Source organism: Oncorhynchus nerka, linkage group LG10, assembly GCF_034236695.1.
Source record: "Oncorhynchus nerka isolate Pitt River linkage group LG10, Oner_Uvic_2.0, whole genome shotgun sequence".
NCBI lineage: Eukaryota > Metazoa > Chordata > Actinopteri > Salmoniformes > Salmonidae > Oncorhynchus > Oncorhynchus nerka.
In genome coordinates this window covers 42,597,986-42,622,886 of record NC_088405.1, presented here as the reverse complement: position 1 = coordinate 42,622,886, position 24,901 = coordinate 42,597,986, and the positions used below count along the sequence as shown (strand labels likewise).

Here is a 24,901-nt window from a genome sequence, read left to right as displayed (position 1 = left end):
GCATGTGCAGGAGAAGTCTACCCCTCGCAAAACCTCTAAATCGCTCTAAACATATACATCTCTCTCTCTCTCTCTCTCTCTCTCTCTCTCTCTCTCTCTCTCTCTCTCTCTCTCTCTCTCTCTCTCTCTCTCTCTCTCATTGGGCAGGGCTGTAAGTACACTGGGCTAGTGAGACAGAGAGAGAAGGGGAGAGAGAAAGGGGAAGGGAGAGAGAGTGTAACTGGAAAGGAGACAGAGAAAGAGAGGGAGAGTGGAAAGAGAGGGTGCTTGCCCGGAAGGAGATTGAGTGGCAGTGAAGAAGAGAGATAGAGAAAGGGTGGTGCCTTAGGGAATAAAAAACAGGGTGAGGCAGCAGAGTGAGAGGAGAGAGCAGTGTGCGGTGTGACTGGAGGGATCCAGACATGGGACTAGCGCTGCAATGACAACCATGCTTAGCCCTAAAAACAGACAGACACGCAGGGGTAAGGACAACCTTTCATCCTCTCCTCCCCTCTTTCTCTCTGCAGCATCTCGGCAGTATGCCGGTCTTGCTGTCTCACGCTCTCTGCGACTGTTATAGCAACTGTGTCTCCATAATGCATGCAGCACACTTTATCTCTTAGTGGTTTGGCTGTGTGATAGTTTACTTCTGTTTTTGGATGATATGATTATTGCATTTCCTTGCATGTGATAAAGCCACTATCTGATGAGAGCTGTTCTCTCTTTTCCAGTCTCTGCTAGACTCAATGAAGTTTATGGAATTGATAACAATTGATCAAGTATTCAGAACACTTGACTTTTTCCACATTTTGTTACGTTAAAGCCTTACTCTAAAATTGATGAAAAAAATGTGTCATCAATCTACACACAATACTCTATAATGACAAAGCAAAACAGGTTTTTAGCCACTCTTCAGTAAAAGGCACATGACAGCCCGCTTGGAGTTTCCTAAAGGGCACCTAAAGACTCTCAGACCAAGATAAACAATATTCTCTGGTCTGATGAAGCCAAGGTTGAAATGATTTGGCCTGAATGCCAAGCATCACGTCTGGAGGAAACCTGGCACCATCTCTACGGTTTAGCATGGTGGTGGCAGCATCATGCTGTGGGGATGTTTTTCAGTGGCATGGATTGGAAGACTAGTCAGGATCGAGGGAAAGATGAACGGAGCAAAGTTCATCTTTGGACCTCAGACTGGGGCATCGCAGGAGTGGCTTCGGGACAAGTCTCTGAATGTCCTTGAGTGGCCCAGCCAGAGCCTGGACTTGAACCCAAATGAACATATCTGGAGAAACCTGAAAATAGCTGTGCAGCAATGCTCCCCATACAACCTGACAGAGCTTGAGAGCATCTGCAGAGAAGAATGGGAGAAATTCCTCATATACAGGTGTGCCAAGCTTGGTAGCGTCATACCCAAGAATACTTGATGCTGTAATCACTGCCAAAGGTGCTTTGTCATTATTGGGTATTTGGTGTAGATTGATGAGGGGGGAAAACAATTTAATACATTTTATAATAAGGTTGTAACGTAACAAAATGTGGAAAAAGTCAAGGGGTCTGAATACCTTTCAAAATACACGATCTACCACAGCGACCATGTTATTTTTGTGAAGCCTATTTGATTTTGAGTTCAGACATATAAAGTTTATTTGTGAAAGTCTCCTTTGCCAAGATAATCCACCCACCTGACAGGTGTGGCATATCAAGAAGCTGATTATACAGCATGATCATTACACAGGTGCACCTTGTGCTGGGGGACAATAAAAGGCCACTCTAAAATGTGCCGTTTTCAGGGTGCGTGCAATTGGCATGGTTACTGCAGAAATGTCGAACAGAGCTGTTGCCGGGGAATTGAATGTTCATGTCTCTACCATAAGCCGCCTATAACGTTTTTTCCGAGAATTTGGCAGTCCATCCAACCGGCCTCATACCACGTGTAACCACGCCATCTCATGACCTCCACATCTCCACAGCTTCTTCACCTGCGGGATCATATGAGCGTGGGGAGGGAGGTGCTCAGGATTATTTCTGTCTGTAATGAAGCCCTTTTGTGGGGGAAAAGTAATTCTGATTGGCTGGGCCTGGTTCCCCAGTGGGAGGACCTGTTTCTTAAGTGGGTGGGCCCATGCCCAGTCGTGGAATCCATATATTAGGGCCTAATTTATTTATTTAAATTGACTGATTTCCTTCTATGAACTGTAACTCAGTAAAATCTTTGAAATTGTTGCATGTTGCATTTATATTTTTGTTCAGTTTACAAATCACTGATGCATTCTTTAAAGGTCCAATGCAGCCATTTTTATCTCAATATCAAATAATTGCTATTTAACATTTAAGTACCTTACTGTGATTGCTTTCAATTACAATACTAAAAAAGAAACCAAAATAGCTTCTTAGCAAAGAGCAATTTCTCAAGCAAGAATTTTGCTAGACTGTCTAGGAGGGGTCTGGCGAACCGGACACCCCTACAGCCTCCGCAAGGTGTGGGGCCCACGAGCTCTGGGGGCCAATGCTCCATTCATCATTGTCTATTTTGAAATATACATCATTTTAACAGTAACCCTCCAAAAAGTGTTTCATAAACCTTTTTATATTCCCATATGTACTAGGAAGCTAAGTGTTTGTTTCTTGGGCTTGAAGAATATGACTGATCAAAGTGCCTCAGACCTTGAAAAATAAATAATTGAACTGATTGAAAATAAGGGGATATTGTAGCCCTTGATTCTGACTCTCAGTTCCATTCCATTACACATACGAGTCATTGGACAAAGGCGTCTTCTGTATGGGGGAGTTTTATTAAGAGCTGCAATGCTCAGTCTAAACATTAACACGTATCGTTTGCAGTACGGTTTTGGAAACATATCAGCGAGAAATAATTTTTAAAAAGGTTCAATTGATACACACGGCCATATTTCCATGGTACATCGCTTGTTTGCGGAAAACAGAAGACAGAGTGGACTACCTGTGCTAATTAGCTATCTGTGTCTCCCAACACCTGTGTGTAAATAAAAGACTGACTCCAAAAATGTGTTGTCAGCTGCAACTGTGTTAAAACCAGTTAAAACAGTGTACAACAAGTGTGTATTTTACATTTGTGAAATTATTTTGACGTGATATGAAAGTAGAGTGATTTATGTTTCTAGAACCGTACCGCAATTGAGAATCGATTGACGTTTAGATGGAGTATTTGGCTGTTTTGGCTTCCAGAGCCAATTCACCCTTTAATCAGAACATGTAATGAATGTCCTTGTGAAACTGGACAGAAAGGAGTGGTGCTTCAAATACAGTAGTTCTGGAACCTCTTTAATTCAGCCTCTTGCGTTCCCTTTTATTTGCCTTTCTCAACAGGTTGCGGGAAGAGATTAACCTCTTTAATTCAGCCTCTTGCGTTCTCTTTAATTGCCAGCCTCAACAGGTTGCGGGAAGAGATTAACCTCTTTAATTCAGCCTCTTGCATTCTCTTTAATTGCCAGCCTCAACAGGTTGCGGGAAGAGATTAACTGTAGGCTATTGGAAGCTCTGGGCAAAGGGTGGCTACTTTGAAGAATCTAAAATCTAAAATATATTTAGATTTGTTTAACACTTTTTTTGGTTACTACATGATTCCGTGTCTTATTTAGTCGTTTTTATGTCTTCACTATTATTCTACAATGTAGAAAATAGTGAAAAAAACTACAGAATATTATTTAGTTTATGTAAAGACAAGATTAAATCAAGAATAGTCTGATGGGTGACAATATTACACTATCACTTTTGCCCTTCCCCAGATCTGTGCCTCGACACAATCCTGTCTCTGAGCTCTATGGACAGTTCATTCAACTTCATGGCTTGGTTTTTGCTCTGACATGCACTATCAACTGTGGGACCTTATATAGATAGGTGTGTGCCTTTCCAAATCATGTCCAATCAATTGAATTTACCACAGGTGGACTTCAATCAAGTTGTAGAAACATCTCAAGGATGATCATTGTAAACAGGATGCACCTGAGCTCCATTTTGAGTCTCATAGCAAAGGGTCTGAATACTCGTCGCCAAACCCACTGGCTCCAGGTCATCTACAAGATCCTGCTAGGTAAAGTCCCCTCTTATCCCAGCTCGCTGGTCACCATAGCAGCACCCACCTGTAGCACGCGCTCCAGCAGGTATATTTCTTTGGTCACCCCCAAAACCAATTCCTCCTTTGGCCGCCTCTCCTTCCAGTTCTCTTCTGCCAATGACTGGAACGAACTACAAAAATCTCTGAAACTGGAACCACTTATCTCCCTCACTAGCTTTAAGCACCAGCTGTCAGAGCAGCTCACAGATTCCTGCACCTGTACATAGCCCATCTATAATTTAGCCCAAACAACTACCTCTTCCCCTACTGTATTTATTTATTTATTTTGCTCCTTTGCATCCCTTTATTTCGATCTCTACTTTGCACATTCTTCCACTGCAAATCTACCATTCCAGTGTTTTACTTGCTATATTGTATTTACTTTGCCACCATGGCCTTTTTTTTTGCCTTTACCTCCCTTATCTCACCTCACTTGCTCACATTGTATATAGACTTAGTTTTCTACTGTATTATTGACTGTATGTTTGTTTTACTCCATGTGTAACTCTGTGTCGTTGTATGTGTCGAACTGCTTTGCTTTATCTTGGCCAGATCGCAATTGTAAATGAGAACTTGTTCTCAACTGGCCTACCTGGTTAAATAAAGGTTAAATAAAATAATAAAATACTTATGTAAATAAGGTATTTGCTAAAATTTCTAAAAGTATGTTTTCATTTTATCACTATGAGGTCTTGTGTGTAGATTAATGAGGATTTGTATTTATGTAATCCATTTTAGAATAAGGCTGTAATTTAACAAAATGTGAAAAAATTCAAGGGGTCTGAATACTTTCCGAAGGCACTGTAGGTATGAAACACAGTTAAATCAAGTTTATGACTGCACTGGTCCTTTAATATTATTTACATGTTGCCTTTGAATTGAATGAATCAGCACTAACTTTTTCAGAAACAACTGTACAGTGAAGGCTATCATTACAACAGTTATTATCTAGGTGATTTTCTTTCCAGGTTGCATAGCAAAATATCTAGGAAACAAAATGGTCGCACTTTAGAGCCCTGGTTACGGATATGCATACATATGCATCTTACAGTGTACAATTCCACACTAGGGACTTATAGCTTAATGAAATATTTGGTTGCTTGGCCCTCTTATCTCAGAAGGATATATTTCAATAGAAGACGGAGCTGATCATAGTGTACTGTACATACTACGATGTTGTATTTATTCCCGGTGATGAATTGTCGTTGTGGCTGTGTGACATGTCGACTTACTACTGTTGTATATCACAGCTTACTACTACTGTAAGGGCTAAAAGTGTCCATCACGACAGCTGAGTGATAAACATAGTTTCTCTCACACGGTACTAATCACTGACGCAGTAGACGGCTCCAGGCCTACAGGCAGGCAGGCCTGCCCGCAGCGTGACACACCTTCATGCATGACTGGATGGACATGGCTGTGGAGGCAGCGAATCACAGGACTGAGACTAGGCACAGACTGTATGGTGTACCACCACTTAACTCTTGCACTTGTCGTTCATCCACTCGCATTTGAAGAAGGTTTTTACTTGAGAAGATGGTGATCAGTGGTTATTTTACCGACCAAATGTGTTGCGCAGTACACGTAATCCATTGCGATCATGACTCTGCAAAATACAAGGGGGAGGTGGAGAGAGGGAGAGAGAGCTCAGCCCTGAGCTGTCCTCAGCAGAAACAAGGGGTGCAATTAACAAGAAAAATATAAATAATTGATTTTCTCTCTGTCTCCTCTCGCTCTCTCTCTCTCTCAGCCTGACACTGAGGTTTATCCGATACACACCAGTGTCTGATGTGTCATTTCTCTTTTAATCAGTCTGTTATGGTTGTTCTGAGCTGTTGGAGAGAGACACATAGGACCTCTACAGCATTTATATCTACTCGATTGGAGGGTTTTGTTTCAACCTTATTTCAACATACTTGATTCCTATAATCATCTGCCCCATTGGCTGTATCAGGTGTGTTAGAGCAGGGCTAGAGCAAAAGCCTGGACAGCCAGTAGCTCTCCAGGATGGTTTTTGATTACAGATAATAGACTGGTCCAGGTAGTAATGGATAAATCAGCATGTGCGGCTCAGACTCTGAGATCAGCCTGCTCTCATGTTATAGGGACCTCAGTGAATAGGGGTTAGGGATGCTCTAGCTGTGTGTGCCTTTGTACACGCATAGGTTATGTGTGTGTTCATCTCTGTGGAGAATAAACTAGGATCCAGGTGTGTTAGAGCAGGGCTCCAGCAGCTGAGGGTTGTCCATCCCTGATAATAGACTGGTCCAGTTGATAATGAATAAATCATTATGCACGGCTCAGACACTGGAATCAGACTGTTCTCATAGGGAACTCAGTGGAGAATGATTAGGGATGGTGTGTGTGCGTGTGTTGCGTGCATTTGTATGTATATAGGTTAAATGTGTTTGTGTTCATGTTTCTCTCCCCTCCCCCATCTATAACTCCCCAGCCCGCTCTAAGAGCATGGTGCTGGGCCGCTGCAGTTCTCCTCTAGGCCAGGAGATGACGTTGAAGGCCGGCTGGCTGAAGAGACAGAGGAGCATCATGAGGAACTGGCAGCTGCGGTGGTTCGTTCTCCACACTGAAGCACTGTACTTCTATAAGGACCAGGATGAGACTAAACCTCAGGTATACTACACTCTAGTTTAATGCACATATTCAGGACACTTTCAAGCCACTCGAAATATATCAAGACTAAAGGAGACGATGGAGTCTATAATGTTTCGTAACATTTCTGTAATGTTTTTCGTGCACAGCACGTCTTCCTTCCCTGTGCTCTAAGTGATTTCAAACAGAGAGTTAAGTAATGTTTCTATTTGATTATAGCAAACCACACAATGCTCTACCTTTTAATACTGTATTCTCGCCTTTCTTTGTCTCTCTGTTTCTGTCTCTCTCTGTTGCTCTCTCTCTGTCTCTCTCTGTCTCTCTCTCTCTCTCTCTCACACTCTCTCTCTCTCTCTCTGTCTCTCTCTCTCTCTCTCTCTCTCTCTCTCTCTCTCTCTCTGTCTCTCTCTCTCTCTCTCTCTCTCTCTGTCTCTCTCTCTCTCTCTCTCTCTCTCTCTCTGTCTCTCTCTCTCTCTCTCTCTCTCTCTCTCTCTGTCTCTCTCTCTCTCTCTCTCACACTCTCTCTCTCTCTCTCTGTCTCTCTCTCTCTCTCTCTCTCTCTCTCTCTGTCTCTCTGTCTCTCTCTCTGTCTCTCTCTCTCTCTCTCTCTCTGTCTCTCTCTCTCTGTCTCTATCTCTCTCTCTGTCTCTCTCTGTCTCTCTCTCTCTCTCTCTGTCTCTCTCTCTCTCACACTCTCTCTCTCTCTCTCTCTCTCTCTCTCTCTCTCTCTCTCTCTCTCTCTCTCTCTCTCTCTCTCTCTCTCTCTCTCTGTGTGTCTCTCTCTCTCTCACACTCTCTCTCTCTCTCTCTCTCTCTTTCTCTCTCTCTCTCTCTCTCTCTCTCTCTCTCTCTCTCTCTCTCTCTCTCTTTCTTTCTCTCTCTCTCTCTCTCTCTCTTTCTCTCTCTCTCTCTTTCTCTCTCTCTCTCTCTCTCTCTCTCTCTCTCTCTCTCTCTCTCTCTCTCTCTCTCTCTCTCTCTCTCTCTCTCTCTTTCTCTCTCACACTCTCTCAGGGATGCATCATTCTCCAGGGCAGTCAGGTCAGTGAGCTGTCGGCCAATCAGGATGAAGCTGGTCGCCACCTGTTTGAGATTGGTCCAGGTAAGAAACCATGGAGACAACTAAGCCCTCCCTCTGATGATGCACTTCCTGGTTCAAATCAAATTGTATTCATCACATGCTTGGTAAACAGCAGGAGTAAATTAACAGTGAAATGTTTACTTACAGGCCCTTCCCAACAATGCAGAGAGAAAGACAATAGAGAAACGGTAGAAAAGTAAAACACATAATAAAAGCAACAATAAATACGTGAGTAATGACAACTTGGCTATATACACAGGCTATCAGTACCGAGTCGATGTGCAGGAGTATGAGGTAATCGAGGTAGATACAGTATGTACATAAAACTAGGAATAAAGTGACAGAAAATAGACAGTAGCAGCAGCGTATGTGATGAGTCAAAAAAGTGAGTGCAAAACGGGTCAAAGCAGATAGTCTTGGTAGCTACAGATGAAGTCGTAAGTTTACAGACACCTCAGCCAAATACATTTAAACTCTGTTTTTCACAATTCCTGACATGTAATCCTAGTAACAATTCCCTGTCTCAGTTAGGATCACCACTTTATTTTAAGAATGTGAAAAGTCAGGATAATAGCAGCGAGTGATTTATTTCAGCTTTTACTTCTTTCATCACATCCCAGTGGGTCAGAAGTTTACAAAACTCAATTAGTATTTGGTAGCATTGCCTTTACATTGTTTAACTTGGCTCAAACGCGTCGGGTAGCCTTCCACAAGCTTCCCACAATAAGTTGGGTGAATTTTGGCCCATTCCTGCTGACAGAGCTGGTGTAACTGAGTCAGGTTTGTAGGCCTCCTTGCTCGCACACATTTTTTCAGTTCTGCCCACACATTTTCTATGGGATTGAGGTCAGGGCTTTGTGATGACCACTCCAATACCTTGACATTGTTGTCCTTCAACTTTGGAAGTATGCTTGGGGTCATTGTCCATTTGGAAGACCCATTTGCGACCAAACTTTAACTTCCTGACTGATGTCTTGAGATGTTGCTTCAATATATCCACATCATTTCCCTCACTTATGATGCCATCTATAATGTAAAGTGCACCAGTCCTGCAGCAAAGCACCCCCACAACATGATGCTGCCACCCCAGTGCTTCACGGTTGGGATGGTGTTCTTCGGCTTGCAAGCCTCCCCCTTTTTCCTCCAAACATAACGCTGGTCATTATGGCCAAACAGTTCTATTTTTGGTTCATCAGACCAGAGGACATTTCTCCAAAAAGTACGATCTTTGTCCCCATGTGCAGTTGCAAACCGTAGTGTGGCTTTTTAATGTTTTTTTTTATGGTGGTTTTGGAGCAGTGGCTTCTTCCTTGCTGAGTGGCCTTTCAAGTGACGATATAGGACTCGTTTTACTGTGGATATAAAAACTTTTGTACCTTTTTCCTCCAGCATCTTCACAAGGTTCTTTACTGTTGTTCTGGGATTGATTTGCACTTTTGGCACCAAAGTACGTTCATCTCTAGGAGAGAGAACGCGTCTCCTTCCTGAGCGGTATGACGACTGCGTGGTCCCATGGTGTTTATACTTGCGTACTTCTGTTTGTACAGATGAACGTGGAAAAACTATAGAGCTTACATTTTTACCGTTGGCCATTGTCCCTAATGCTACTTCACCACTAACCTGTTTTTCAGGGGAAACGGAACATTGGTTGAAAATACTGTACCCCTGAAAACCGGATGTTAGTGTTTTCTGGCGACTCATAGGCTACTTCATTACTTTGCCTTTCACCGTCAAAATCCGAATAGAGAGCAGTCAAGCTGTGATCGGCCCAGAAACCTGATGAATTGCGTTTCAGTAGAATGCTACAGGCTCTGTTCATTACATCGAATTTAAGTGAACGATTGCAGTTGCGATATTGTTTGGTGTGAGATTGTGAAATCCATGTGGGGATGCAATGTATTTGTGAGAACGCCGTAACTTCTGAGTCTTGACGTTTAGCAAGTATCTGCAAAACAAAACTAAAATCTCTGTTCTAGAATTCATATTTTGCGTGTTGCAATAATGTTCTGATCACTCAAAGTGACACTTGCAAGTGCAACTCAACTTTAATTTGCGTGACCCCTGCTGCCTACCCGCTTGTGGGACCCGTCCTCTGCTCGCTCGACCACATTCTGCGCTCTCGACTGGCCTTTATGCTTGTGGAACCCATCCTCTGCGCTCTCGACTCAGTGTTTGCTTGCTCAATTATGTCTGATCTTGTTCGACAGCTCCATCTCGCACGTGCTCGACTCCAGAGATCCATTTGACACCATACATATAGACAGACAGGACTGACCATGCCCTGTAGTATCTAGGGGCTCCCGAGTGGCGCAGCGGTCTAAGGCACTGCATCTCAGTGCTAGAGGCTTCGCTGCAAACCCTGGTTCGATTCCGGGCTGTATCACAACAGGCCATGATTGGGAGTTCCATTGGGCGGCGCACAATTGTCTCAGTGTAGTCCGGGTTAGGGAAGGCAGGGGTAGGCCATCATTGCAATAAGAATTTGTTCTTAACTGACTTGCCTAGTTAAATAAAAAAATATATAATAATAATAATAATAGATTGATATTAGGAGCAGAACATCTTATATTTGAGTAATACATCGAAAAAATCAAGAGAAAACTGCAAGACTCAATAGAAGACAAAACAAGGAACAAACCAAAAAGACAGGCTCTTGAAGAATTAACAGAAGAAAGGAAGACAAAATAAGGACAGAAGAAAAAGGAAAAGAAAAAGGACAACAAAGTGAAACCTCTAAAGAAACAAGAGACCATAATACAAGAAACAGCACTATAGAGAGATCGAACAACAACAACGCAGCCACTGCCAGCTAGCCTACTTCAGCAGTACTGTATCATTTGAATTATTTTAGTCAATAAGATTCCTGCTACGTAAGCTTAACTTTCTGAACATTCGAGACGTGTAGTCCACTTGTCATTCCAATCTCCTTTGCATTCGCGTAGCCTCTTCTGTAGCCTGTCAACTATGTGTCTGTCTATCCCTGTTCTCTCCTCTCTGCACAGACCATACAAACGCTCCACACCGCGTGGCCACTCTAATCTGGTGGTCCCAGCGCGCACGACCGACGTGGAGTTCCAGGTCTCCGGTAGCCTCTGGAACTGCCGATCTGCGGCCAACAAGGCAGAGTTCATCTCAGCCTATGCCTCCCTCCAGTCCCTCGACTTCTTGGCACTGACGGAAACATGGATCACCACAGATAACACTGCTACTCCTACTGCTCTCTCTTCGTCCGCCCACGTGTTCTCGCACACCCCGAGAGCTTCTGGTCAGCGGGGTGGTGGCACCGGGATCCTCATCTCTCCCAAGTGGTCATTCTCTCTTTCTCCCCTTACCCATCTGTCTATCGCCTCCTTTGAATTCCATGCTGTCACAGTTACCAGCCCTTTCAAGCTTAACATCCTTATCATTTATCGCCCTCCAGGTTCCCTCGGAGAGTTCATCAATGAGCTTGATGCCTTGATAAGCTCCTTTCCTGAGGACGGCTCACCTCTCACAGTTCTGGGCGACTTTAACCTCCCCACGTCTACCTTTGACTCATTCCTCTCTGCCTCCTTCTTTCCACTCCTCTCCTCTTTTGACCTCACCCTCTCACCTTCCCCCTCTACTCACAAGGCAGGCAATACGCTCAACCTCATCTTTACTAGATGCTGTTCTTCCACTAACCTCACTGCAACTCCCCTCCAAGTCTCCGACCACTACCTTGTATCCTTTTCCCTCTTGCTCTCATCCAACACTTCCCACACTGCCCCTACTCGGATGGTATCGCGCCGTCCCAATCTTCGCTCTCTCTCCCCCGCTACTCTCTCCTCTTCCATCCTATCATCTCTTCCCTCTGCTCAAACCTTCTCCAACCTATCTCCTGATTCTGCCTCCTCAACCCTCCTCTCCTCCCTTTCTGCATCCCTTGATTCTCTATGTCCCCTATCCTCCAGGCCGGCTCGGTCCTCCCCTCCTGCTCCGTGGCTCGACGACTCATTGCGAGCTCACAGAACAGGGCTCCGGGCAGCCGAGCGGAAATGGAGGAAAACTCGCCTCCCTGCGGACCTGGCATCCTTTCACTCCCTCCTCTCTACATTTTCCTCTTCTGTCTCTGCTGCTAAAGCCACTTTCTACCACTCTAAATTCCAAGCATCTGCCTCTAACCCTAGGAAGCTCTTTGCCACCTTCTCCTCCCTCCTGAATCCTCCTCCCCCTCCCCCCTCCTCCCTCTCTGCAGATGACTTCGTCAACCATTTTGAAAAGAAGGTCGACGACATCCGATCCTCGTTTGCTAAGTCAAACGACACCGCTGGTTCTGCTCACACTGCCCTACCCTGTGCTCTGACCTCTTTCTCCCCTCTCTCTCCAGATGAAATCTCGCGTCTTGTGACGGCCGGCCGCCCAACAACCTGCCCGCTTGACCCTATTCCCTCCTCTCTTCTCCAGACCATTTCCGGAGACCTTCTCCCTTACCTCACCTCGCTCATCAACTCATCCCTGACCGCTGGCTACGTCCCTTCTGTCTTCAAGAGAGCGAGAGTTGCACCCCTTCTGAAAAAACCTACACTCGATCCCTCCGATGTCAACAACTACAGACCAGTATCCCTTCTTTCTTTTCTCTCCAAAACTCTTGAACGTGCCGTCCTTGGCCAGCTCTCCCGCTATCTCTCTCAGAATGACCTTCTTGATCCAAATCAGTCAGGTTTCAAGACTAGTCATTCAACTGAGACTGCTCTTCTCTGTATCACGGAGGCCCTCCGCACTGCTAAAGCTAACTCTCTCTCCTCTGCTCTCATCCTTCTAGACCTATCGGCTGCCTTCGATACTGTGAACCATCAGATCCTCCTCTCCACCCTCTCCGAGTTGGGCATCTCCGGCGCGGCCCACACTTGGATTGCGTCCTACCTGACAGGTCGCTCCTACCAGGTGGCGTGGCGAGAATCTGTCTCCCTCACCACGCGCTCTCACCACTGGCGTCCCCAGGGCTCTGTTCTAGGCCCTCTCCTATTCTCGCTATACACCAAGTCACTTGGCTCTGTCATAACCTCACATGGTCTCTCCTATCATTGCTATGCAGACGACACACAATTAATCTTCTCCTTTCCCCCTTCTGATGACCAGGTGGCGAATCGCATCTCTGCATGTCTGGCAGACATATCAGTGTGGATGACGGATCACCACCTCAAGCTGAACCTCGGCAAGACGGAGCTGCTCTTCCTCCCGGGGAACGTCTGCCCATTCCATGATCTCGCCATCACGGTTGACAACTCCATTGTGTCCTCCTCCCAGAGCGCTAAGAACCTTGGCGTGATCCTGGACAACACCCTGTCGTTCTCAACTAACATCAAGGCGGTGGCCCGTTCTTGTAGGTTCATGCTCTACAACATCCGCAGAGTACGACCCTGCCTCACACAGGAAGCAGCGCAGGTCCTAATCCAGGCACTTGTCATCTCCCGTCTGGATTACTGCAACTCGCTGTTGGCTGGGCTCCCTGCCTGTGCCATTAAACCCCTACAACTCATCCAGAACGCCGCAGCCCGTCTGGTGTTCAACCTTCCCAAGTTCTCTCAAGTCACCCCGCTCCTCCGCTCTCTCCACTGGCTTCCAGTTGAAGCTCGCATCCGCTACAAGACCATGGTGCTTGCCTACAGAGCTGTGAGGGGAACGGCACCTCAGTACCTCCAGGCTCTGATCAGGCCCTACACCCAAACAAGGGCACTGCGTTCATCCACCTCTGGCCTGCTCGCCTCCCTACCACTGAGGAAGTACAGTTCCTGCGCAGCCCAGTCAAAACTGTTCGCTGCTCTGGCCCCCCAATGGTGGAACAAACTCCCTCACGACGCCAGGACAGCGGAGTCAATCACCACCTTCCGGAGGCACCTGAAACCCCACCTCTTTCAGGAATACCTAGGATAGGATAAAGTAATCCTTCTCACCCCCCTTAAAAGATTTAGATGCACTATTGTAAAGTGGCTGTTCCACTGGATGTCTTAAGGTGAACGCACCAATTTGTAAGTCGCTCTGGATAAGAGCGTCTGCTAAATGACTTAAATGTAAATGTAAATGTAAATGTAATTTAGCTCTTATCCAGAGCGACTTACAGTTAGTGCATTCAGCTTAAGATAGCTAGGTGGGACAACCCCATATCACAGTATAGAAAGTACAGAGCTAGTGCTGTTTTTTTTTGGGGGGGGGGGGGGTCGTGGTGAAGAGGAGGTTGGGTGGCAGAACAGAATGCTCGGGTTGGGGTGTAGGGTTTGACCATAGCCTGATGGTAGGGAGGGACAGTTCCTCTTGCTGTTCCGTAGGTATGCACCATGGTCTTGTAGTGGATGCAAGCTGCGATTGGAAGCCAGTGGGCCTTGGGAAAGTTGAAAACCAGGCGGGCTGCAGCGTTCTGGATTGGTTTCAGAGGAGGGCGACACTGTGGAGAGGTCTTTAAGTGGCAGGCCTTCCCCGGGAGGAAGATCAGCTCCATCTTGTCGAGGTTGAGCTTGAAGTCGTGGGCCGACATCCAAGTTGAGATATCTGCCAGGCATGCAGAGATGCATGTCACCACCTGGGTGTCAGAAGGGGGAAGGAGAAAAGTAGTTGAGTGTCATCCGCATAGCAATGATTGGAGACACCATGTGAGGATATGATGGAGCCGAGTGACTTGATGTATAGAGAGAAGAGGCCTAAGAACCGAGCCCTGGGGGACACCAGTAGAGAGAGTGCGTGGTGCAGACACAGATCCTCTCCACGTCACCTGGTAGGCGCGGCCTGCCAGGTAGGATGCAATCCAAGAGTGTACAGAGCCTGAGACATCCAGCCCTGAGAGGGTGGAGTGGAGGATCAGATGGTTCACAGTGTCACTGGCATAGTTGCACCACCAACATCTAGTGGTCTACTCAGAAAAATACAAAGATTGGCACCACTGTTAAAGGCTCTTTGTATGGCACATAAGCACAGAGCATTGCATGATGACACTGACAATACCAATGACAACGTACTATGTAGATGGCATCAGTGCTCATGAAGACATCATCAGTGCACTCTGCATATAGTTACCAATGACAATGTACCAAGCATACAGATTCAATTAATCAATTTCCACCTGCCATACTTGATGCTAGTGATTCATGCATTGTTTTTAAATCCCCTCAGAGACTGAAGAGTAAGTGTTGAAATGTACAGTGTTGGCGGCATATCGGTTGCTCACACAGGGTGTGTGTGTGTGTGTGTGTGTGTGTGTGTGTGTGTGTGTGTGTGTGTGTGTGTGTGTGTGTGTGTGTGTGTGTGTGTGTGTGTGTGTTTGCAGGAGGCAGTGGAGAGAGGGATCGTTCAGGTCTGAGCGAGTCTTTCCTGTTGATGGCTAAGTCTCAGAGTGACATGGAGGAATGGGTCAGAGCCATACGAAGAGCTATATGGGCCCCGCTAGGAGGAGGTAACACACACACATGCTCATACACATACTCAAACACAAATACACACACAGACACAGACACACACACACACAAACATGTAAAGTCCTGTAAGAGCAAGTTGATTGTGTGTGTGTGTGTGTGTGTGTGTGTGTGTGTGTGTGTGTGTGTGTGTTCTTGGAATCTGGGTGTCATTGCTCTAGGTATTTTTGGGCAGCATTTAGAGGAGACAATGCAGTGTGAGAGTGGGTGTGGCAGCAGCAGCAAGCCTCTGGTGCCTCTGCTGGTGCAGCAGTGTGTGTGTTTTATACACCAGCACGGCCTAACGGAGGAGGGGCTGTTCAGAATGCCTGGACAGACCAATCACGTACGAGAGCTGCAGGACGCCTTTAACTGCGGGGAGAAACCACTGTTTGGCAGGTAGAAGTCCTTTCCCTTCACATCAACTTTTCCTTCACAGGTAACACAGCATAACACAACGTAAAACACAACATTTTGGGGGGCTCCCGAGCGGCGCAGCGGTCTAAGGCACTGCATCTCAGTGCTAGAGGCGTCACTACAGACCCTGGTTCGATTCCAGGCTGTATCACAACCGGCCATGATTGGGGGTCCCAAAGAGCTGCGCACAATTGGCCCAGTGTCGTCCGGGTTAGGGTTTGGCCGTGGTAGGCAGTCATTGTAAATAAGAATTTGTCCTTAACTGACTTTCCTAGTTAAATAAAGGTTAAAAACTAATTTAAATACACAACACAGACAGGTAGATGAGCTCTATTGTAAATCAGTCATAATTCTTATGTTTAACAGTAACACTGATGTCCACACGGTGGCGTCCCTGCTGAAGCTGTACCTCAGAGAGCTGCCAGAGCCTGTGGTGCCTTTCAACAAATACACAGAGTTCCTCTCCACTGCTCAGCTCCTGGCCAAGGACCAGGAGGAGGTGTGTGTGTGTGTGTGTGTGTGTGTGTGACACACACACACGTGCCCCTTTTCAAAGTAGTAATGCTCTCATTCAAATCCTAATGAATAATGATATTGGGGCTTTGTCTTTTTGAAGGGGATCCTTGAACTGGGCAGGCAGTTGAAGAGTCTTCCTCAGGTCAACTACAACCTCCTCAGATACGTCTGCAGGTAAAAATATGCTCTACCAGATGGTTGAGTTGCCCATTAAAGGAATGCTATTAAGTCAAAGCTAGTGATAATGGGCAATAAAGACATATTTTTATGGGATTTTTTTGTCTGTGCAAATATAATACATAAAAAATCCATATCATTATTTACTGTCTGCCTGTTATCTTCAATATGTTTCATAATATCATTCCGTACATGTCATTAAACTGTACAGTGCCTTGCGAAAGTATTCGGCCCTCTTGAACTTTGCGACCTTTTGCCACATTTCAGGCTTCAAATATAAAGATATAAAACTGTATTTTTTTGTGAAGAATCAACAACAAGTGGGACACAATCATGAAGTGGAACGACATTTATTGGATATTTCAAACTTTTTTAACAAATCAAAAACTGAAAAATTGGGCGTGCAAAATTATTCAGCCCCTTTACTTTCAGTGCAGCAAACTCTCTCCAGAAGTTCAGTGAGGATCTCTGAAGGATCCAATGTTGACCTAAATGACTAATGATGATAAATACAATCCACCTGTGTGTAATCAAGCCTCCGTATAAATGCACCTGCACTGTGATAGTCTCAGAGGTCCGTTAAAAGCGCAGAGAGCATCATGAAGAACAAGGAACACACCAGGCAGGTCCGAGATACTGTTGTGAAGAAGTTTAAAGCCGGATTTGGATACAAAAAGATTTCCCAAGCTTTAAACATCCCAAGGAGCACTGTGCAAGCGATAATATTGAAATGGAAGGAGTATCAGACCACTGCAAATCTACCAAGACCTGGCCGTCCCTCTAAACTTTCAGCTCATACAAGGAGAAGACTGATCAGAGATGCAGCCAAGAGGCCCATGATCACTCTGGATGAACTGCAGATATCTACAGCTGAGGTGGGAGACTCTGTCCATAGGACAACAATCAGTCGTATATTGCACAAATCTGGCCTTTATGGAAGAGTGGCAAGAAGAAAGCCATTTCTTAAAGATATCCATAAAAAGTGTTGTTTAAAGCCACCTGGGAGACACACCAAACATGTGGAAGAAGGTGCTCTGGTCAGATGAAACCAAAATTGAACTTTTTGGCAACAATGCAAAACGTTATGTTCGGCGTAAAAGCAACACAGCTCATCACCCTGAACACACCATCCCCACTGTCAAACATGGTGGTGGCAGCATCATGGTTTGGGCCTGCTTTTCTTCAGCAGGGACAGGGAAGATGGTTAAAATTGATGGGAAGATGGATGGAGACAAATACAGGACCATTCTGGAAGAAAACCTGATGGAGTCTGCAAAAGACCTGAGACTGGGACGGAGATTTGTCTTCCAACAAGACAATGATCCAAAACATAAAGCAAAATCTACAATGGAATGGTTCAAAAATAAACATATCCAGGTGTTAGAATGGCCAAGTCAAAGTCCAGACCTGAATCCAATTGAGAATCTGTGGAAAGAACTGAAAACTGCTGTTCACAAATGCTCTCCATCCAACCTCACTGAGCTCGAGCTGTTTTGCAAGGAGGAATGGGAAAAAATTTCAGTCTCTCGATGTGCAAAACTGATGGAGACATACCCCAAGCGACTTACAGCTGTAATCGCAGCAAAAGGTGGCGCTACAAAGTATTAACTTAAGGGGGCTGAATAATTTTGCACGCCCAATTTTTCAGTTTTTGATTTGTTAAAAAAGTTTGAAATATCCAATAAATGTCGTTCCACTTCATGATTGTGTCCCACTTGTTGTTTATTCTTCACAAAAAAATAGAGTTTTATATCTTTATGTTTGAAGCCTGAAATGTGGCAAAAGGTCACAAAGTTCAAGGGGGCCGAATACTTTCGCAAGGCACTGTAAATGCATACATTTACATGCATTTGAATTTTCAGATTTTGACACACAAATGTAGCATATTTTATTAACATTTCATATCCTTATATAACTAAGCTTATCTTCCATTATAAGTCAATTAAGCAGACATAATGTAAATTAATGTTTTTTTTTTTATTATTTAAAAAGTATATGCAAATTCCAATACAGTTTACTCTAATTGGGCAGCTCAACCTGCTGGTTGAGATGTTTGCCCTGTGTTATCTATCAAAGTTTAAGTAATGTAAACACAAATGATTCATTTATGGCCTATATGTAGTGAGGCTAAATACACATATTTCGCAGAACAATCATTTTGCAGATTTTTTCTTCTTGTTGTGCCAGTTAAAGGGTTAAGACTTGAAATAGATGTTTAATGGCATCAACAGGCAGCTGAGACAGCAGAATGAGGCAGATCACACAGACTGTGGCAACAGCATGACTCACCACCACTTCTCATACTGTATCTGTCTCAGTTTGAATCCAACTGAACATACAAGAGTTGAGATTTTCAGACAATCTTGGAGGAAATAAAAATGTTGCTTCGGGGGGATATTTATATTTCTCCTCGGTTTTATTCTTACCAGCCTTTACATGTGCGTGCATATATATGTGTGTGTGCTTGCATGTGTGTGTGTGCACTATAGATTCCTAGATGAGGTCCAGTCCCACTCAAGTCAGAACAAGATGAGTGTTCAGAACCTGGCCACTGTGTTCGGGCCCAACATCTTCCGACCCAAGATGGAAGACCCACAGATCATGATGGAGGGTAGATACCAGCACATTTTTCTCTGTGATGACAAGTGCTATGAGCAAACTAACCGCAACATTTTACATAGAGGGGATTTTCTCAAGTTTAAACTTTTATTTTTACAATATCAGTGAGAAGGTATGCATTGTTTAAAGAGTTTAAAGCCAATATATGATATCATGTATTTGTCAGCTAAACAGCAGCCCTGCTACTTTTTTTGCTATAATCTGTGGGATTAGGCTGGAGAAAGCATTTTCATTGTTTGGTGTTAGGTTCTGAACAAATTGAGTAAAAACTCAAACGGACAACTAGGAAAAGCTGAAACCAAGTTTATTCACCCACTGCGTCAAACAGCTACAAAGACATGTTTACACAAGCACATATATTTATACCCTCCTACTAGGAATGTTCAACTCCTTGCACATCTCGACAGCCAATAAGTACTTTGTTGCTAGTCAGGAACTTAACTGGTTCCTCTCATTGGTGTAGTCATGGCCCTGCCTCATGCTAGAACCTTCGTGGGCATGGAAATATATGCATGTGGGATAGGACTATTCCTTCTCACTTCATCTGACCTGACCTCGGGCCGAATTCCTTGCTCCTCCCTAATCCACCCGAAACCCTTTGCCTCCCTCCTTAGGAGCCATGAGATTGAACAATATTATGTTTTGACATTTCAAGCTAGAATCCCACACTGGAAAAGGGGTACATACAAATCCTCTAACTAACGATTAGCTTTTTATTGCATCCTGCAGGTAGTTCCCAGGTGCAGCACCTGATGACTGTACTGATCAGTGAACACTCTCGTCTGTACCAGGGGCAGGCAGAGACTCCCAGGGAGGACCAAACTGCCCCTTCTCCAACTCCCTATCCCCGGGTCTCCCCGATTCAGCGCTGCAGGGTGGAATGGCTCTCACAGGAGGACATCCTGCCCCCCAACCCCACCAAGGACTATCCATCCCTGGAACAGACCCCTAACACCCCAAGTCAGGAGCCACTTCAACCCCTCCTGACCTCCGCAGTGTCCTCTCTTGACACTGACCGCCCTGGATCAACCCCCAAGGAAAGAACAGAGGGATATTCTGAGGGAATGAATGGTGGAAGAACAGAAGAAAAGACGGAGAGAAAGAGTGAAGGAAAGAGCGAAATAAAACTCTCGGGTGGTAGTGGCGCAGACCTCGGCCCCAGTAAACAGTCCAAAAGCCAGTCTTCATGGAGGTCCTCTTTGAAGGGTAGGTCCGGGTCAGGGGGGGTAAGGGGGAAGTTGGGGGGGTCAGCAGTTGATGTGTCGACAGTCACCGGAGGCCACTGGCTGATGAATGGCCTGACGTCCTTCCGGAGTCACCGACGGACCGCTTCGACTGGCGAACGACTCAAAGAGTCCTCGCTTTGCCTGAAAGAGACACATATAGATTCTCTGCTAGACTCATATACTGAGTCCTCTTTGTCACTAAAAGTCTCCCAAAGAAGCATGCTAAAAGACTCATCTCCTTTACATATAGACTCCTCCTGTTCTACTATAGTCTCCTCCTGTCCCAATATAAAGCCCTCCCAATCTGTCAGAAACTCCCCCCATTCCAACAGGCTCTCGACCTATGATAACGTTAATGTCACTCCCTGCAGTCTGAGCTTGCCCATTGGCAGCCCCTCCCCCTGGACCTCTTGTGAGATCCCATTGGCTGAATCTACAGGAAGTGAGCACGGGACACTGATTTCGGGTTTAGGGTCAGGGCAGTCTGTGGCAGGACCCTCGATACCTGAGGACAGTAGCTCTCCTCTAGAGCTGTGTGTGAGCAGCGCTGACTGGAATGAGGGTGACCCTGGGGATGACATCAGAGGTCAGAGGTCAGGGGTCAATGAGGGTCTGTTCAGCCTGGTGACGGAGTTGAAGGAGGAGCTGAGGAGACAGAGGATCAGCTATGAGACACGCATACACAAGTAAGAACTAGCTTGTGTTCTTGTTGATATGGCAATGTTATGTTGTGGTGTTTGTGTATATGTGAGTGTGTGCACATACATGCATGTGTGCACATCCACGCGTGTGTGTCTGCTGTACTCTCAAACCTCTCTCTCTTGATGTTCTCAGGTTAGAGGATTCGTGTTCAGGTCTTCGTCTCCAGTCTGGTCGTTTAGAAGAGGATCTAGGCCAGGAGAAGAAGAGGTTATTCATGTTGGAGATCCAACTGGGGAACTCGGAACGCGCAAGGCAAGATGCTGAGACTCGGAATGTTCTCCTGCAGAAAGAGATGGAAGAGTTATTTGCTACACTGGGGAACCTGACCACTGGCACAGATACCAGCTAGACCTGAGCAGACAGCATTAGCCCACCGAGCAAAAGCCTACAAACTGGGCACAAACTGAATGACTCACTGTTGTTTCAACATAATATGTCAACGTATAGCGACATAGAATTTATGTGGAAAATGCATTCAATTTGAAAAAAGTAATGAACGTAAAATGTTGTTTTGAGGGTGATATTTCCTCCTGGTAACCAAATTTCAAAATAGACAAACCTTGTATCAAATATGTTGAACTTGTACCTTTAAGAAAACATCAGATCTTCAACCTTATATCCACGATAAAAAATAACTATAGGCTGGGCAGCACTTCCTACTGGATAATGTATCTATAGCTACCTGTTGGTCTCCCATCCAGGGTTTTAACCAAGCGTAGCCCTGCGGAACTATGATATTTGTCACTGACTATCACCAATGTTCTATTGCGAGAATGATTGTTAAGAGATCTCCACTTATTCCACAAACTGGAATTAAAGCCAGACTAAATCAGTGGCACAGATGGAACTATCCAAGCAGAAGACACATCTCCTTCAAATGTTGATATTTGGTTGTGTTGACAACCAAACACAATTCAATGTCACTTTTGAAATACTATAAATAGCCTATAAACTTGTCGACAAATTGTATGTTGGATTCACTTCTCTAACTCAACCAAAAATAAAAGTTAAAGAATAGGATTAAGCCAGTGGCTCAGATGCAACTATCCAAGAAGTAGATACATCTCCTAACACAATTCAATATGGGCCCGATTCAGACGTAGGAAAGGTGTATATTTCCTACGCACGCCTTTCCTACACACTTCTCAGTAGTTCCTATTCAGACTTACCTTATGCAGGTGCGTAAAGGGCTTTGAAGGTGTGGTTCCCTTGCACACTCAGAATAAATGTAATTCGACTGCTGAAAACCCTCCCACTTGCTAGCTAATAGATTTTCTTGTGGAGTTTTCATTGAATAGGGTTTTCAGTACGTTACCCCTTTAAATTAGGTGTACCTTTAATTTGAATTTTCTCAACAGACTCACTAGAATATACAGTGCCTTTGGAAAGTATTCAGAGCCCTTGACTTTTTCCACATTTTGTTACGTTACAGCCTTGTTCTAAAATTGATTAAATAGTTTTTTCCCCTCATCAGTCTACACACAATATCCCATAATGACAATGCAAAAAAAAAATGTTTTTGTGCAAATGTACATAAGTATTCAGACCCTTTACTCAGTACTTTGTTGAAGCACCTTTTGCAGCGATTACAGCATAAATTATTCTTGGGTATGACGTTACAAACTTGGCACACCTGTATTTGGGGAGATTCTCCCATTCTTCTCTGCAGATCCTCTCAAGCCCTGTCAGGTTGGATGGGGAGAGTCACTGCACAGCTATTTTCAGGCCTCTCCAGAGATCGGGTTCAAGTCCGGGCTCTGGCTGGGCCACTCAGGGACATTCAGAGACTTGTCCCGAAGACCCTCCTGTATTGTCTTGAATATGTGCTTAGGCTCTGAGGTCCTGAGCTCTCTGGAGCAGGTTTTCATCAAGGATCTCTCTGTACTTTTCTCTGTTCATCTTTGCCTCGATCCTGACTAGTCTCCGAGACACTGCCGCTGAAAAATATCCCCACAGCATGATGCTGCCACCCCCATGCTTCACCGTAGGCCAGGTTTCCTCCAGATGTGATGCTTGGCATTCAGGCCAAAGAGTTCAATCTTGGTTTCATCAGACCAGAGAATCTTGTTTATCTTTGTCTGGCCGTCTTTAGGTGCCTTTTGGCAAACTCCAAGCGGGCTGTCATGTGCCTTTTAATGAGGAGTGGCTACCATCTGGCCACTCTACCATAAAGGCCTGATTGGTGGAGTGCTGTAGAGATGGTTGTCCTTATGGAAGATTCTCGCATCTCCACAGAAAAACTCTAGAGCTCTGTCAGAGTGAACATCGCGTTCTTGGTCACCTCCTTGACCAAGGCCCTTCTCCCCCGATTTCTCAGTTTGGCCGTGCGGCCAGCTCTAGGAAGAGCTTTGGTGGTTCCAAACTTCTTCCATTTAAGGATGATGGAGGCCACTGTGTTCTTGGGTACCTTCAATGCTGCAGACATTTTTTGTACCCTTCCCCAGATCTGTGCCTCGACACAATCCTGTCTCTGAGCTCTACAGACAATTATTTCAACCTCATGTCTTGGTTTTTGCTCTGACATGCACTGTCAACTGTGGGACTGTATATAGACAGGTGTGTGCATTTCCAAATCATGTCCAATCAGTTGAATTTACCACAGGTGGACGCCAATCAAGTTGTAGAAACATCTCAAGGATGATCAATGGAAACAGGATGCACCTGAGCTCAATTTCGAGTCTCATAGCAAAGGGTCTGATTACTTATGTAAATAAGGTATTTCTGATTTTTATATTTTATAAATGTGCAAAAATGTTGTTTTTTTAAACTGTTTTCGCTTTGTCATTATGGGTTATTGTGTGTAGATTGCTGAGGATTCTTTTTTTGCATTTAGAATAAGGCTGACACTTAACACAATGTAGAAAAAGTCAAGAGGTCTGAATACTTTGCGAAGGCACTGTAAGTAGAGAACGGTTCAGAAAATTATGGATAATTTAATGATCATTTAATGAGTCATGTAAATACACACATATGTCTCATTTTCAGCATCTATTGGTATATTTAAAATGCTCTGAACTTGTATTATTTAGGGTTAGGAAAAAAAAACTGTTTTGTAGAGCCTTTACGCGCAAAATAATGGTGAATAAAACAATAGAACATTTTCCCACGTGAAAACCTCTCACATGTAAACATTTTAATTGGTAGATTCATGTAAAAACTTTTACATGTGATTGTTTTTCACGTGAACTTGCAATTCCAACATGTGAAAGTGAGAATTTAATGTGAAATATTTGAAACTGCAAATTCATTTTTTTTTTACATGTGATTGTTTGCAATTCCAACATGTGAAAGTGAATCTAATTTGCATTCTCATGTCAGAAAACTCCACATTTACAAAGTAAATGTAAACAAACCATATATAACCTAAAAACATGCTTTAAACTATAATATTGAAATCATAGATGGTCAGTTCTTGCAGCCATAGCGTCTATGGATTTGAGAGCAGTTGCATTTCTCCAGCCCCAGGCCTTACATTTTTTTTGCAAAACTGTGGTAGGATCACACTTATTTCATGTTGCCGCTTTAAACACCTTTAATAGAGTAGTAGTGTCATTATATGGTGCAATCCTCTAGTGAGTGAGTTACTTTTGTGCCATTAGTATCAAGCAAAATTGAAGTCGAGAAGAAAATTGTTATTGTTGCAAACAAAAATAATGATATTGAAAGCAAAACAAAATATTGCAAGGAAAACATTTTTAATGCGAGAGCAATAAATTGTAAATGGATGCAAAAAAGTGTTTTCAGTTAAACATTTTTTGATAACGCAAATAAATAAAACATCTCCCTCTTTCCTGCAATTTTCCCTATCTTTGATTGTTAACCTGGCCTTTTTTCCAGTTGCAAGTTTTAGCACACTTATTCTAGCAACATAGCACCCTGTATCGCACTTCTGGTTTGCTTCTGAAGCTAAGTAGGGTTGGTCCTGTTCGATCCCTTGGAAGTGGTGTCCGAAAACCAAGTCAGACTCATGAACATTTCACATGTCAAACAAATAAATAAAAGATATATGTGATTTGTTCACGTGTTTCAAAACCAAGCTTTTTTCACATGCTTTTTTCACGTTTTGTTTTAAGGTTTG

The 24,901-nt window shown here is 44.4% G+C and overlaps 1 protein-coding gene across 1 annotated transcript; it reads left to right on the top strand.

Moving 5' to 3' along the window:
- Nucleotides 1–223: 223 nt before the first annotated feature.
- LOC115135344 (rho GTPase-activating protein 22) lies at nucleotides 224–24,859 on the top strand. Its single transcript, XM_029669959.2, has 10 exons — nucleotides 224–461; nucleotides 6,528–6,706; nucleotides 7,697–7,784; nucleotides 15,043–15,168; nucleotides 15,349–15,565; nucleotides 15,950–16,082; nucleotides 16,200–16,273; nucleotides 18,766–18,887; nucleotides 19,625–20,807; nucleotides 20,956–24,859. The coding sequence occupies exons 1-10, from the start codon at nucleotides 419–421 to the stop codon at nucleotides 21,170–21,172; spliced, it is 2,382 nt and encodes a 793-aa protein (XP_029525819.1). The 5' UTR covers nucleotides 224–418; the 3' UTR covers nucleotides 21,173–24,859.
- The last annotated feature ends 42 nt before the right edge of the window (nucleotides 24,860–24,901 follow it).

Excerpts from the sequence above, each read along its gene's own strand:
- LOC115135344 (XM_029669959.2), top strand. The coding sequence starts at position 419 with ATGACAACCATGCTTAGCCCTAAAAACAGACAGACACGCAGGG. Across the intron at positions 16,274-18,765 it reads CTCCTCAGATACGTCTGCAG|ATTCCTAGATGAGGTCCAGT; the intron begins GTAAAAATATGC and ends TGTGCACTATAG. Across the intron at positions 18,888-19,624 it reads CCCACAGATCATGATGGAGG|GTAGTTCCCAGGTGCAGCAC; the intron begins GTAGATACCAGC and ends TGCATCCTGCAG.